Source organism: Macrosteles quadrilineatus, unplaced genomic scaffold, assembly GCF_028750875.1.
Source record: "Macrosteles quadrilineatus isolate MER2022 unplaced genomic scaffold, UCM_ALF_1.0 Scaffold_3__2_contigs__length_128488019, whole genome shotgun sequence".
Classification (NCBI taxonomy): domain Eukaryota; kingdom Metazoa; phylum Arthropoda; class Insecta; order Hemiptera; family Cicadellidae; genus Macrosteles; species Macrosteles quadrilineatus.
In genome coordinates, this window is record NW_026542596.1 from 106,367,158 (window position 1) to 106,384,167 (window position 17,010).

Here is a 17,010-nt window from a genome sequence, read left to right on the forward strand (position 1 = left end):
CATTTTTATATATACTGTATAGTAATTTGTAAATATTTATAGAAATTAAATCAAAAGACTGCAGTTTGTAAAAATATAGTATGTAACATATATTATGGAGGTTGAACTAAATCATTGATAAGACTGGAAATGTATATAGCACTGCATGGATTTTATATAGAATTTTGCTTATTTGATTAGCGAAGCCTAAAGGAAGGGTTATGTCAGTTTGAAAACATTGTACCGTAGTCAGTCATTTGAATTAAAGAAATTGTACCAAGGTTAGAACTTTTATTGTGAGTTGTTACTATTTTAGAAATTTCCATTTTAAAACTTTTTAGATTTTACATTGTTTTGTTAAACTCATTTTATGGGGTTTTGCTAAATGTTCTGTGCATGATTAATACTAACGTTGTTATGACATGAATATAGAGTTGCGTATAAATTAGGCTGAATTCTCTAAAATTTCAATGTTTTGCCTATTCTTGGTTTCCTTTATTTGAGATAGTTTGTAGATACTGAAGCTAAATATTAGGGATGGACGGGTCCCGAAATTTCGGGAATTTTTCGGGAAAAAAATATTCCCGATTATCGGGACGGGATTACATTTGACGCGGGATTTTTCGGGACGGGATTTGGTCCGATCGTCGGCGATTTTTCCGCTTCGCGAGTGCCGATAACGCCGTTATTGCGAGCGATAGGTCCGCGAACGCAGGAGACGAAGTCATACTGACGATCGCGCCGTGACCGCGGAGTCCTACCGACGATCGCGCCGTGACCGCGAGTCATACCGACGATCGCGCCGTGACCGCGAGTCATGACGACGATCGCGCCGTGACGGCGGAGTCATGCTGACGATCGAGCCGTGATCGCGAGTCATACCGACGATCGCGCCGTGACCGGAAGTCATACCGACGATCATGCCGTGACCGCGAGTCATGAGGACGATCGCGCCGTGACCGCGAGTCATGACGACGATCGCGCCGTGACCGCGGAGTCCTGCTGACGATCGAGCCGTGATCGCGGGTCATACCGACGATCGCGCCGTGACCGGAAGTCATACCGACGATCACGCCGTGACCGCGAGTCATGACGACGATCGCGCCGTGACCGCGGAGTCATGCTGACGATCGAGCCGTGATAGCGAGTCATACCAACGATCGCGTCGTGACCGGAAGTCATACCGACGATCATGCCGTGACCGCGAGTCATGCCGACGATAACCCCGTGACCGCGGAGTCATACCGACGATCGCGCTGTGACCGCGAGTCATACCGACGATCGCGCCGTGACCGCGGAGTCATGCTGACGATCGAGCCGTGTTCGCGAGTCATACCGACGATCATGCCGTGACCGCGAGTCATGCCGACGATAACCCCGTGACCGCGGAGTCATGCTGACGATCGCGCCGTGACCGCGAGTCATGACGACGATCGCGCCGTGACCGCGGAGTCATGCTGACGATCGAGCCGTGTTCGCGAGTCATACCGACGATCATGCCGTGACCGCGAGTCATACCGACGATAACCCCGTGACCGCGAGTCATGACGACAATCGCGTCGTGACCGCGAGTCATACCGACGATCGCGCCGTGACCGCGAGTCATGACGACGATCTCGCCGTGACCGTGAGTCATACAGACGATCACCCCGTGACCCGCGAGTCACAAGTTACTATAGGTACCTGTAAATTGTTACCCATTTTTTGGTTTTTATAGATCAGTGCCACAAATGGTAAAAATTGATTTTGTATGTCTTTTTTTGGTAACTGCAATACAGTACTTTCTTTTTATGCACAGAAAAAAATCCCGTCCCGTCCCGTCCCGAAAATCGGGAAGGAAATAAAAATCCCGTCCCGTCCCGTCCCGAAGTAAAAATTCAATCCCGTCCATCCCTACTAAATATGATAATTATTAATAGGAAAACTTGACAACAACGTGTTAAATACCTTAAGTTGTAACAGTGAATCATGTATTTAAGCAGTAAAACATTAAATTTATAAATTTTAATCGTATTTTGTATGGAAAATGTTTTATCTCACGTTTTCAAATCTAATTTCCAGTTTGTCGTTGTATTATCTTATTTTATTATTACTTTATTTTAATAATATTTATTTGTTGTTATTTTTTTTTCTTGTTGGTTTCTATAAATTATATAAATAAATTGAGGCTGTAGCTGCTAAATGGGACTATCTCAAAAACTGAAGTTTAGAGGTTAATGTTTGGTCGTCAGCGTTTGCAGCTGTCTGCTGAATTTTTATTCCAGGATTAGTTTTGCCAACAGTGTTATTTGGAGGCTTCTGATTGGCTGAGGGAACACCATTACCGCAACGATACGGTTTGAAGCCATCAGCCTCGGTGGTGTAGTGGATAGAGTGCTGGGATGATAAACTGAAGGAGCAGGGTTCGAATCTCACCTGTGGCACTATTTTTTTTTGTCTTAAATTTTTTCATTTTCAGCAAGTTTAATTGGTTTGGTTAGGTTATGACAGTTTAATTTAATAATTAAAACATTATAAAATTGAATTTGAGCCATTTATAGTTTTATTTCATAAACAGAACTATTTTTTTTATTAAACCTTCATTCGATTTTTCATTATGAGCAAGTCCGGTTAGTTTGGTTAGGTTATGACCGTTTAATTTTATAATTAAAAGAATTATAAAACTGAATTTGAGGCATTTATATTATTTTATTTTACTAGGTGAAACCCGTCGAAATCGACGGTTACTTTCAAGGCTTATGCTAATTCATCTAACTGCGATAAATTGAGTGAAATTATACATATTTTGAGCATTTAGCATTGTTTAGAGATTAATAAGTGTACAAACAATAATGATATTAATTGTGTTAGTTACCAAATATGGTTGATTATTCAATGAATAAAATATTTCCCATACTGTACATCATCGGAGTTATTATTAGTGTTATCTGGTAACAACCTTTGGAAGAACCTTTAAATAGTATTAAAATCGTATTGGTGGATCTTTTGTAGCTAACACGTTCACTCCCTTAAAGACTTCCGTGATTTAATCAGTGTAATGCAGATTAATCTATGATTTTTTTTTTTTATCTGTTTGTTGGGAAGACAAGTTCTAACTTCAAAGGGAGGTATATCCGTTACAGTTTAAGTTTGATTTTGCATTCGTCACGTCGCGTCAGTTCATATCGTACTTCTGTGCCAATGAATAACCCTCTAGCACAGTTTTGAGAAATTGGTTATGGGGTTACTGTTAAAGCTGGAATTCCTTGACATGGGGGAAGTCAGTTAGTTGTCTCAGCCTTATCAATTAGATACAGTTGTCAATATAATCTCTCTGCGGAATGGTAGGTGTAGTGGAATATACATGAAGTGAAGTTGGCTTTTATTCTTGAACTGTTAGGGGCCTCCTCATTTATATGGTCGTGTGGCTTCATTGGCAACAAATAAGGCAAATTACATAGCAATGTGGCATTTCCAAAAGGCAAAAATTAATGTATTTACCACACATCACAGCTGTTACGTAAATATTGACGTTTACATGCATTGTTAATCAACGTATCTTATAAAGGATGATGTGATCTAGTTTAAAAGGAATATGACCTTTCTGTCATGACAGTAGCTGCTTAAATAGTATTTACTCATTGGGCCATTTTTACAGCCAAAATGTCAAGTTATTTTCAATAATGTTACCAACCCAGTGGGCTATGGCCCGTAATATAGGCCACTGCAAATAATTCGTCAAGATAGGTACCATTTTACGATTTTAGGCAAGGTTTCTGTGTTTGGATGTTATTAGACACGGTAAGAGCACAACAAAATTCTTCTGCAGATGAATTATCTGTTGGAGAAATATGAGTCGAATTATAAATGTCACAATAAGTAACCTCTCTGATAAGTCAGCAGTATATTGCAGTTTTTCAGCTTAATGACTTTCTAAATCATGCACTTATTTCTATATAAATATTGTAAAATGTTTTATCCAGTTGCTGTAAACTACTATTAATTTAACAAAATATGGACACGGCTCAAATGGGCACCGTGCCCTTCTGCACTTGTATTATTTTGTATTGTATTACACAATCGAAGATTTTTCCAATGATTGAAAACATGTATGACAATAATCTCATGAACTTACGATGATCCGTCTAGAATAATATGATTAAATATAGGCAAAAGTGGTAACAAAGGCAGACACCAACCCGTAAAAGAGATATAAGATAGTTCAATAAGAAATAATTGTAAGAGTTACTGTGATAAAAGATTTTCCATTGATTTCGTAATGAAACGTTATATTGCAAAACATGACATGATACAGAAGTTTTAAAATCAGAAAATAACATTGCAAATACTTCTTTTGGACAACTCAGTAACTCCCAATTAATGTGTGTTGTTTAAAATACAATTTTAAAATTAACAGCTGTTTCATTAAAAAGTATTATCCACATGGCCAAAATGTAAACAAATCTGTGAAGGGATCTTTAAAGGCTTCTGGGGCAGAGCCCTAAGCGAATTTACTTTGTTTTTCTTTTGATAACTCATCTACAGACAAGACCTTTCTTTGGACACCTCTACCAAGTTTATACGCCCAGCCGTTCTCTCAAATTAGTGAAGACAAAGTTTCCAGTTAAATATTTAGATTCCCCCATGTTAATCTTATGGGAGAAAACGCAACTTTGATGGAAGATCCTGCCCAAACTAATAAAGATTCCAAAAAACCAAAAACACTTTGCAAAAATACAGATCTGGGCCATTCTTTTGACACTTTAATCATCAAAATCGGTCCAAAAATGAGGGAGGAGTTCTGTTTACAAAAATCGGCTTAGCGTATTATATATATAGATAGATGAACAGAACTATTTTTTCTATAATTAAACCTTCATTGGATTTTTTCATTATCAGCACGTTTGTATAGTTTGGTTAGGTTATGACAGTTTAATTTCATAATAAAAAATTATAAAATTGAATTTGAGGCATTTATAATTTTATTTTATGAACAAAACTAATTTTTCAATTACTAAACCTTCATTTTAGTCAATCAGAAGCCTCCAAATGACACTGTTGACAAAACTTATCCTGAATAACAAAGTGTGCCAGCCGTCTATGATTAAAGGGCCTAGTGACACCAGCTGACTTTAAGAGTCATACCAACCAAACAAACTGAAATACAAACTTATCAAAGATTATACTAGAAGACATGAGGAAGCGAAATAGGGACTCTCCTCTAAAAGGGCCCGTCTCGACTTAGGCCCTTTTAGCAGCTACAGCCTCATAACACTTGACATATGTTTTGAATGAGGTAACGGTAATTAACAATTACATGTGCAATGTATTGGATACATTACCGTAATTTGCTTTGAGAAAAAATAGAAAGTAAGAAAACTAAAATGTTTTATTATTGGTGTTGTCATTTACAACTTTTCTTTGTCATTGTTTTAAGATAGAGACACACAACAAGGTTACAGAACCTTTGGTAAAGTCTAAAAGATGTAATATGCTATTTGCTAAAGAGGTTCAAAATCAAAAATATCACATCTTTTTTTTTTTGTAAAAAATAACCCAAAAGTTGCAGCATAATTCAATTCAATTGATTCTTATTCACTCTTACGTATTGTCACAATTAATAACATCAATACTCTTACTATACTTGTGTCGTCAGCAAACAAGAGTGATGAGCTCAATCACTGCACCACAATCATAAGAGTTTTAGAGGTTTGTACTGCTTTCCCTTAAAAAAAGTTAGAAATTTCTTCACTCAAAATACAAATGTCATAAACACTAACAAGGATGTGTAGTACAATAACTCGAGTAAAAATTATTCGATTTTGATGAAACTTGTACAAGCGTAATAACCTTTTTCTAGCAAGTTCACGAACCAGCATGATTGGACTATGGAAAAAGGGTTTTAAGGGGTAAAAAATGTCTTTCCTGTTTTTGACCCTCAAAACATAAAACACTAAAAATTTCTTTCCGACCCATTTTGAAGAGCTTAACCAGTTGGCCAAGACTTTTGGAATTGATCCGTGTAGCAGCCGCCTGACCTAATATTACGCCATTGACTATTGGATAGAGATTGTTGTATTAATAGTCAAAGATTACGCTGACATCATGTCCTGTACCTAACTAACACAAGTTTCTGTACAGTTAAATTAACATTGAAGTAAATTTCTTTTCGCCATACTACACTGTTTTAATAGACTTTCCAAGTATGAAACTAGTCCGGAAAACCTTACCGCCTGCTTATGGGGTTGCATTTCCTACTGTACTGTAATGAATTTTTACCAGGCACCAGCTGATTATAATTGCAATAAGTCAACAAATCAATAAACAAAAAGATGTCCTCTCTCAAAAGTTATGAGTAGTGAGTGATTGTTTAGTACTTTAGTCGGTGGGAATATATAACAGATTTGTACAGTTTCTTCTATTGTTAGGTTATTATAGAGAAGTATGGTGTAAAATATTGTTCGTCACTTGTCAAAAATGTTTTCACGTACTCGTCCGGTAAACACCTATTTTCCGGACTAGTAATGGATTGGACTGTTACAGGATAAAGTAACTGAAATATGAATCCCATACAGAGTTTACATTTTTCAACTTGTATACAATCTTAGAAATTAATTAATTTGCTATTGATAAATGCATGAGAATTTATATTTACTTTCGTATACACTTGAGTTTATATAGATGTGTACATTTTTTAGTGACAATAAGTGATATTGTTAAATAAAATTATACAATTTTATTTTTGACTAAAAAAATAGTTTTGTTAACTTTTGGGTGTGCATAAGTTTTTACATTAGGTACTTAGCTAGAGCTAAGCAGTTCCAAGCAAATCAAAGCACAAAGGTTTTATTGTATTGTGCTACATTTTAGAAATAACCATGTAAATATTGAATGAAATTTTCCAAAGTGTAAAATAAGATTGTACAGGTATCTGGTATACAATATATAAATATATTATTTTAATAAAATCATGTGATGATATTCAAATTTATTTAGAAATAAATTAATAGCAATAATTCAATTGTTGTTTTAAACCTGAATTTACCTCTTTTTCTATAAGATTAAACCCACTGTAAGTTTAGAAAGTAATTTATTTGGCTAGAGAGTACATACATGCTTAGGTATGTAAACCATGAAAATACGGAAGGAAAGGATTAAAAAATATTAAATGAAGCTCTTGTATTGTTAGGAAAGGTAACTTGGAGATTTTTTTGGAAAGGGATAGAATTCGGTTAGCTTACCTGAGAATGTTAGAGTCTAAGGTATTTTAGATACACTAAAAAACGTCAATACAACATAACACCTAAAAATGTATTCATTAAGTAACATCACCCATTTGTTATAGTATTCTGGTGAAGAAGGACTTCTTCAGAAAGTGAATTAATTGTTGTATTGTGTTCATAAATTCATTAAAGGTAGGCCAGCTGATGTGCCAGAGAGAGTCATTTGCACAAACCCCAAATGGACAACAGCAGGGTAAAAATGTAATCATCGCTTTATAGCACGTGCCTAGACACTTGGCGTCATTCTCGTAGCATCGTTTGTTTTTCTTTCATTTTATTTTGTTTTACATTTTCTTTTCTTATTGCTCTATTTAAACTCTTTAAATTCAATAACATTGTGTATGTAAAACTAAAAATTAAACTCTGACAACTGTTACATTTAAAATGTCTTCTGTTACAAAGTGCAAAGTGAAATGTATGGCCACACAAAATTCTACAAGATTTTCTTTGATGACTTCTAGAACTTCACTGTGCATTTTAAGATAATAACAAAACTATGTCAAAATTAGCAAAGACCTTGTAATTTTGAACCCAAATTAAATTTCATATTCATTACAGAACAGTCCACTTATCTATATATTAATACGCAAGCAGTTTTCTTTTCACAGTCATAACTCGATAACGGCTGGACGGATTTTAACGTTTTATGTGTCAAATTAACGGTATTCTTTACGTATATGTGCAAATACGTCTCAAAATGTTATGAAAGGGCATCACTTAAATACAGTTAAGGGCTAAAGTTTCGGAACAGTGGTGCTATCCGTCGTCATTGGATCAAACTTAATTTACTTTATTTACAACTAAACATATGGACATGGTTTTAAATAGTTCTAGGTTAATCACAGACTGCAGGACTTATTACTTCCAGAGTAAAGTCAGAATTATTTATATTTGTATTTTTACATCTGTTTATGAAGTTTGTTTCATTAATAATTTAAAGTTAGCAAAACTAGACAACAAATTGTTACAGTTTTGCTCTATTTAGAGCAACAGGTTATCTAGTTATTTTAAAAAGCCGTCTTTTTTAGTAAAGTTTAAGTTACTATAGAATAAATAATTTTGACTAAAATAATATCCATAAACAAGCAGACTACAAAAGTTTACTTATTCTCCATAAAATTATCATGGAAATTTTAAATTTGCAATTTTATTAATTTTTTATATAACCAATAACCGTGCACAAAATGACTGCTCTGATGAGGTAAGGAAATTTATCTCGCATGTCATTGACAAAGGTGAACCCAAATTTTACAAGTTTAATCAACCACTGCAGATGATCAATGTATTTTTCAAGAAAATGATTACAAAGAAACTAGAAGTAACATATTAATAGATTTCCATTACTTGTTCCTAGGTCAAGTAGTTAACATTCTTATGTATAAAATTATGTGACTTCCTTCCAAATTAACTAGTCTGGTGTTTGACATGAAGATTAACAACATGTCCATCAAAACAAACATCACTTCATTTGTGAACACAACAACAACGTAGGATATCAAAGCGAATAGCATTAATGTCATGACTGCATTTCCCACATACTTTACAATAGCTAAAGATGAGTTTGGTATAGACATGTGCTCCATAATTGCTTCTTCTAAATTTATATCCTTGGTTTTAATCAGTTTTATTTTTATACCATTTAATTTTTTGTGTAAATTGTGTCTGTGTGTCTCAGGAATAAGTTGAAATGGTTGTCTAGGTTTCATAGTAAAGATAGTTTGTTTACAATGAAATTAATTGATTGTAGTTGCAAATAAAAAAAAATTATTCATAGCCAAGGTTTTTTTTATAATTCAAGAGTTGAATTATTACTGCATTACTCTGCCAAGTAATTCAAGTTGACATCAAATTGAAAAGTGACAACTTAAATTGTTCAAGTACAAACCTCCATTGAGCGATTCACTCAATTTAAGAATATTTATTTTACTATCATCTGCATCTAGAGTCTAATCCAAATAAGTGTAGCGAGTTTCGTTCTAGATACTGTATAAAGTATAAATAACGTTTGATGAGAAGGGGATTGAATCAAAAACTTTATTATACTTAAATCAAATACTTTGTTTAATTTCTTTCAAAAATTGGGCATGTAAACAAACAAGCATATTATTTGTTTGAATCTTTAACACTGTTAATTAATTATGATTCATCCCAAATCAACACAAGTCTCATTGCATATCAGAATCCAATACTTGCATAACCAATAAAAATTAGCTTATCATCCATTGTTACACTATCAGATTAAATAATTGATTAGATATTCTTAGAATTACTCCATACATCCTGGAAGAGTGTACTGGTTGCAAGGTATAGTAAAATAGTTTATGTACATTTTTTTGTTAAAAATAGTTATTTGCTTAACTAGGGTGCAAAGTGCCACTTTGCACACTAGTTACACAAATAAATATTCTAAAATTGTTATCTTTTATATCAGTTATCTGTTAAACTAATACCTTATCCCTATTGTATTATGTACATTTGTTTGTTAAAAATAGTTATTTGCTTAACTAGGGTGCGAAGTAGCATTTTAGCTCCACTCTCATGTGCAGCAAAGTGCCACTTTGCACACTAGTTACACAAATAAATATTCTAAAATTGTTATCTTTTATATCAGTTATCTGTTAAACTAATACCTTATCCCTATTGTATTATGTACATTTGTTTGTTAAAAATAGTTATTTGCTTAACTAGGGTGCGAAGTAGCATTTTAGCTCCACTCTCATGTGCAGCAAAGTGCCACTTTGCACACTAGTTACACAAATAAATATTCTAAAATTGTTATCTTTTATATCAGTTATCTGTTAAACTAATACCTTATCCCTATTGTATTATGTACATTTGTTTGTTAAAAATAGTTATTTGCTTAACTAGGGTGCGAAGTAGCATTTTAGATCCACTCTCATGTGCAGCAAAGTGCCACTTTGCACACTAGTTACACAAATAAATATTCTAAAATTGTTATCTTTATATCAGTTATCTGTTAAAACTAATACCTTATCACTATTGTATTAGGTCTAGTTAGACAACTTTTAACATGAAAGGGGTTGTTTAGGGGAGGGGGGACATTTTTTTGTCCTAAGACGCTAGGCAGAGCCTGGGATTGTTTTTGACATTACTTTTAGGCTAGACCTATGGGTTGCGGTATTATCACTTAGATAAAATCCATTGGTGATTTGGCGGGATTTGAACCCAGGACCGAAGTAACGCACTCTAATCACTAGACTAGCTTGCTCCCCCGCTTTCATTATATGTGGTACTGTAACCCCTAACCTCAATTCTAAGAGACCTCCATGTTGGGGTGGGGGGGGGCATTGATGAAACGATAATTGAGCAAAAAAAAGTAAACACCCTTATGATTGTATCTGTTTTGGTCAGCCAACTTCCAATGACTATTACTATGTTCTTTAAAGGCTGCTTCCCTTAAAAACTCTTATCTAGTTTAAAATAGATAGGTATTCAATTTTGCCATAAAATTGTTAAATAGACTGTTTGGTTGAAGTGCACAATTCAACACACGTCATTGAACCTTTTGAACAATTTTTTAATCTCAGAAAGAATTCTTTAATGGATCATGTTTTTAAATAAATGAAAATGTATTTTTATTTAGGTAAACTAACTAATAACATTTTTTATACTACGAGTGCTTACTCGTAGTTACACGATTGTACATGCCTAAATTTTGCAAACAGTATGATTTAATCCAATCATTTTTGTAATATCTTCTGATGGTTCAAACTTTTGTAGTTCAGCCTAGGGTCTAGTGCTAAGGTGAATGAACTCTGAATGCAGTGTTCAGTCCATGCATACACACTTAATGAAACATTTACAAAAAAATGTTTTTATTCAAGAAGTAATCAAATTACTATTCTCACTAAGAAATAAAACTAAAAAACAAAATTTTCTCCAACAAATATCACAGAGAAGTAGGGGACAGAGAAAACAGCATTCAATGGTACACTTAAGTGGTGTATAGCACTATAGCTGATGTCTAGGGCAAAGTCCAACACCGCCCTGTTCGCTATCATATGTACTAAGGGCCAAATTGTTAGGTTGAATTGTTATGTACAAATTTTTTTCAAATTGGTATGTATAATTAATTGATTGTTGAATAAGATATTTAGGGTAGTGACAAAAGTTGTTCTGAAAAGCTGGTGTACCAAAGAAACGCTTAATAAGGACATTTTTATTTATTTATTTATTTACTACACTGCGCTCGGTGGAGAAAAACCTTGTGTCCTGTCATAGATAAAACATACTCCCCTAGTAGATTTCTCATCCTATTGGAACAGCTGAAGACAATTTTATTGTTAGCTCTGTACGGTTTATGTAGAGGCCGTGTTTTGTTTACAATTTGTTTCCTGTTAATACAGTCATTTAAAACCTTGTTTAACCAAATAATACGATCTAATCATAAACAATAAATTGTCCCCTAGTTATTTAACCAAACAGTAAAGCACACATCAAGAAATTAACCCTAAAATAATAGAAACAAAATTTCGTCGACACTAGCGCCCAGTGTGGCGTACATGAACTAGACATGAAAAACGAGCTTCAAAATTTACAATGGGATGAGAAGTCTACTTGTGTTGGTTAGTCTATGGTCCTGTGTTCCGGTGTAAAATTGTCTGCTCCCAGTGAGGACAATCACACATCAAAATTCGAACAGAAACCTATCACTTATACTCACACTTCATTTCACGAACAGCAAGTTTCAATGATCTCTACCTCAACTCTATCTAGTCAACAGAACTCAACAAATGTGTTCTCCTTCCCCTGCTTTGCTTGCTCATCCACAAGCCACAAGGTTTATGTCTGCCCTGTCTTTCTATCCATTTCCCCAAGAGAGCGTTTCTAAACTGCAAAAGAAAACAATAGATGTGTCTCGTGCCTCGGAAAACATAGATTTAAAGCATGTAAGTCTAAAGCTTCTTGCTTCAAATGTCACAAACGTCATCATACTCTGCTTCACTTTAAACACGTCAAGACGCCTCAAGATTCTACATTGCCTACACCTTCATCCACTCATGTCCCGAATAACACACATCCCCTATCTCCTTGCTCACAGAAAACACGTTCTGCCTCTTCTCAGCTTGCCAACATCCCATCCATCTCTCTACTCTCCACAACTGACTCTACATTGCACAAGATTAGTGACACCTCTCTCTACTCTGAAGAATCCAAACAAAAGATTCAGCGATTCTCTTCACCTCAAGACTTCAAGTGGAAACCTCACAAGATCTGTCCACAAAGTGTCCTCCCTGCCAATTGTGGATTCATGGACTGTTTCTATTGAATCCACTGGGGATTCAAGGCCCCCGGTATGTTCAGTAAACTTTAACCATTCATATAATTTAACACTCTATGTTTTATTTAATGTACATCTCTTTTCCTTGCAACATGTGTTCTTAATCAAATTAAATTATTCTCTATTGCTAACATATGTTGTGTATCAAAATGTAAATAAATCTGAGTTCTTGTTCTCTTGTAACCATTAAATGTGTGTTCATTTTTTCTCTCTCTCATATTCATTAATCTCAATATCTCCATATCTCTACATATTATTCCTCTGGTCCTTCGAACTAATTCTCATTAAACCCCTTTCTCATTTCTATTCCCATTTTTCAATCATTCCCTAATATTTAATTTCATTCTCTACAAATCATTCATCCTGTACGATAGGAATTTCCGGACTCTTTCTTGCTTGACACATGTTTATTTCTGGCACAACATACCAGTGTTAGAAGTGCACGGTTGTCCCTTTATACCTTACTTCTCTGTGTAAATATAAAGAAAAGTTAATAACCAACATACCCATCATGTGACAGCCAGATGGTCATGAAAGCCGTGTGTGTGTTGGTGGGACATAAGGCCCGAGGGACAGTTTACTTTGAGCAGGCAGGTCCCTCAGCAACTACCAAGATCACAGGGGAAATCTCCGGGCTTACCAAAGGTCTCCATGGACTTCACGTCCATGAGTTTGGCGACAACACCAACGGCTGTCTTAGTGCTGGAGATCACTTCAACCCTGAGAAGAAACTGCATGGTGGTAAGTACCTAGATTGTGTTAGAGCGCTGGCTAAGATTTCACTGTTGAGAAATACTTTATAAAAATTATTTCATTCTTTTTAGAGTGTTTGAAGTCGGTTGTTTTTTTTTACAGAAATTAATTATTTCATGATTTTTAGTGACTGTATAAAATTTGTTATATAGGGTTAGTAAAAAGTCTGGAGACCCCCTGTTAATTTTTTAACGGCCCATACTAGAAAAACTAAACTCGGCACAACTTTATGGCATGTTATGAAGTACTTTTTGGGCATAACCGCCACTTGGTGTACATCCCCAAAATGTTGGCTTTTGGGGGAAACTCAAATATTTCAAATGGCTAGTTTGCATTGTTAGTTTTCTTTTATCACGACCTTCAAATTGAGCACTTGATGGGCCTTAACATTAACAACTTTTGAGTTTCCCCCAAAATCCCCCATTTTGGGTTTGGGAACCAAGTAGAATTAGGCCCAAAAAGTACTGAACATGCCATTAAGGTGTGTAGAGTTTAGTTTTCCTAGTGTGAGCCGTTACAAAATTTACAGGGGGTCTCTAGACTTGGAAAGCTGCAAGTTAAATTTAACTTCTTTCCAATTGCCATTTTTTACTGGATTGAGATATAGACCTCTAGTTTGTGTTGTTGGTTTTATTTTACCAGGACCTTCAAAAAGAGGGGTCACTCGATGGGACTTACCGTTTGAAATATTTGAGTATTGTAATTTTTGGGAGAGAAGAGGAATTGAGGGAAACTGTGTTTCATCGGGACTAACAGGTTTACAGACCTGCTCTTTCATTAGGATGCTATTTGAGTTTATTTTATACTATTTAGATGAATATGCAATTTACATGAGAATTATTTATTCATTGGCAGTGTGTTTTCCTAGCCCCTACAGACCAAGAACGTCATGTTGGAGACCTGGGCAATGTGACAGCTGATGAAAAGGGGATAGCCAAGATAGATATGCAAGATCATAAGGTAACAGTCAAGATGACACTAAAATTGATAAAATGTATAAAAATCCTTTATTTTAACAGGCAAGAGTTAGGCCCCTTTCCAAAGCTTAACTTAAATATTTATAAAAACATATAAATATTTGTTAAAAACACAAAAAAAGACCTGTCAGCAATCACACAATGATCCTAGAATGCAACAAACAAGGTGATGCCCTCTCAACTTACCCCTAGTGATCAACTCATGCATTTGGAATTCAAATAATTTTCCATATTGAAACAGATAAACTATGCATAATTTACAGCAAAAAGACACAGAAAATTCAGCTTTTTTATTAAATAAGCTGGTTGACACTCTGGTGACTAAGTTGTCTTATTTTAGCTGTGATTGTTAGGTAAATTGATAAGGAATCAAAGGTCGGGACACTTAATGGTCGCTGTGAAGTATTTTTTCAGTGTAAAACTCAAATTGACTAAGTTATAATCTCTCCACACAATATTCCTTCTAGGCTAGGACTATATGTTTAATAACAGAACTATATTATACAAAAAGGTATTTTATTGAAACAAAATTAACAGACAGGTAAGGAAATTTAAAAGGCTACCATGAAAGGACTGACAATGGAATGTGGGCTTATAATAAAGAGGGAGATTAATTTGAAATGTATGCCTCAAATTTACAATAGTTTAATTTAAATGGGCTCTATCTCAGGGTAGGGTATCGTGCTGGCTTGAATGCAAAGAATGAATTAACTAAATAATGTCCAAATAAGTGTTTAACTTACAACATTCCAACAATGAAAATCAAATTTTGATGTTGTCCAAAAGGTAAGTCCAAATGTGCCCTGAATTTACTACTAAGTCGAGCCCTCTTGAGGTTAACTTTAATAATTTGAATAGCATTTGGATTTTCTTGATGAGATTAAGTTAATTTAAATTAGATCAAATATAGGCTTCTTAAACAATTTTAATTATGGCTTCCTTCTCTCTTCAGAGTCACTATCTGAATGTTCACATGAGTCTATTGTTGAACACATGGTCTGACCACTGCTCACTTGAATTTTAATTGCTTAAGGACTAATTTTGAATAATATAAAATTTTGATATATTGCAATTCTCTTACAAATTACTTCTTACTTACGGTGTCCTCGCCACAATCGTTTGATCAAGGAGTCGTCAACTATCTTCCTTTTTGGGGGTTTTCTGTGTTTCAGGTTTCCTGTATTTATGTTTTGTATGTGTGCTCCTCTATTATGTAAGCCTAATAAATATACAAGTCGTGGGCTTAAAAAAATAGGCTATGAAATGGATATTAGTCAAGATATCATTCATAATTAATTGAACATAGATTGATGGAATTGTATAAATAAGTTAAATGAATACCTACTAGGCCAGCCCTATCATTATAGATCAACGATGACTTTCTGAGGAGTGATTAATAACAAAGGAATTATAAGTGGTGTAAAAACAAAATCAACATATTTAAAGGAACTTAATACTAAATAATGAATGTATTAAATGAAATATCACAACTTGAATTTATATAATCATTCTATCTTTTCAGGTGAGCCTGACAGGACCTAACTCTGTGATCGGTCGGACTCTCATTATTCACGAGAACGCAGACGACCTTGGCCGCGGAGGTCATGAACTCAGCAAGTCCACAGGTAATGCTGGCACTCGGATAGCCTGCGGAGTCATAGGGTTGACAGGAAGTACCACTGCTCGGCGATAAACAAGCATTCATCACAAATGTTGTACAATTTTACAAAATAATATTGATATTTTATTTATGTGTGATTTATTCAATCAACTGACATACACTTGAGTGTGTAAGCTGAACTAGAGGTCATCTAGTGGTGGAAAACTCAACCAAAAATATGTAACGTACAGGCTTCTCTTTTTCACCCCATGCTGTAAATAAAACATGTGATTGCAATTTCTTCCATTTGTTTTTATTTTCTGTATATATTTTTCGTCACCAGCATCGCAACCCATAAGGCCCATGTTAATTTTTTTTTCAAATTAGTTTTTTAGAACAAAAAAAATACTCACTGTGGTGTCACTCCACATCTGTCTAACCATCCTACATGCAATAGCCTCCCAACAAACCAGACCTCACCATCACATCTCCAGACATGCATTAGATTTCACCCTTCCAATCCACAATCTATCACTTACTGAAAGAAAACCATCCTATAAAGGAACCAAATACTTTAACCTCCTTTCAGAACAACTTAAAAACAGAATAATTCATCCATTTTCAAGAAAAAACTCAAAGACTGGCTGATAGAGATCTTTCTACACCGAAAAAGAATCAATTCATCTCACAACCTTAAAAATTAAATGTTTCTGTCTCCCTGTAAATATGGATGCAGTATTATTCTCAACGAATGTGAGTAAAGAATATTGTCTATTGTCTTCTTGAGGTGTCGTCAGAATAAGTTACACACATTTTACACATAACACCAAAACAATTTAAGATAGGCCAATTAATTACACGCATGTACATTGGTGCGGGAAAACACAATCCTGGGGCTAACAAAATGAATTACAGGTATAATAAGAAACAATATTACTTTAGCTAAGAGTCATGGTGTGGCGAAATGGTTCCAATTGTAGCTGAGATTGTGTGTGTTACAGTTCGGTCAAAGTTTCTGTGCGCGTGATCATATCTGGTCGGGTCTTGGCGAGGGGGTTGCCAGGGTAGTTTTGTGTAAACATTATTTGTGTCTGGTTTCTTGCTACTCACTCACCCCTACCTCCAGCACTGCCAAAA

General features: G+C 34.9%; 1 protein-coding gene across 2 annotated transcripts; it reads left to right on the forward strand.

Annotated features, from left to right (window-relative positions):
- Positions 1-9,485: 9,485 nt before the first annotated feature.
- Positions 9,486-16,174, forward strand: LOC128989928 (superoxide dismutase [Cu-Zn]-like). Of its 2 annotated transcripts, none has more exons than XM_054412076.1 (4): positions 9,486-9,545; positions 13,064-13,284; positions 14,165-14,256; positions 15,796-16,174. In XM_054412076.1, the coding sequence occupies exons 2-4, from the start codon at positions 13,068-13,070 to the stop codon at positions 15,964-15,966; spliced, it is 480 nt and encodes a 159-aa protein (XP_054268051.1). In that variant the 5' UTR covers positions 9,486-9,545; positions 13,064-13,067; the 3' UTR covers positions 15,967-16,174. The 2 variants fall into 2 exon arrangements, with proteins under 2 accessions (XP_054268051.1, XP_054268053.1); XM_054412078.1 differs by having other exon boundaries at positions 9,497-9,545; positions 13,068-13,284.
- The last annotated feature ends 836 nt before the right edge of the window (positions 16,175-17,010 follow it).

What these genes read in the sequence shown, in the direction of transcription:
- LOC128989928 (XM_054412076.1), top strand. Translation starts at nt 13,068, where the DNA reads ATGGTCATGAAAGCCGTGTGTGTGTTGGTGGGACATAAGGCCCGAGGG. An exon ending in TGAGAAGAAACTGCATGGTG is followed by an intron (nt 13,285 to 14,164) that starts GTAAGTACCTAG and finishes GTGTTTTCCTAG; the next exon opens with CCCCTACAGACCAAGAACGT. An exon ending in TAGATATGCAAGATCATAAG is followed by an intron (nt 14,257 to 15,795) that starts GTAACAGTCAAG and finishes CTATCTTTTCAG; the next exon opens with GTGAGCCTGACAGGACCTAA.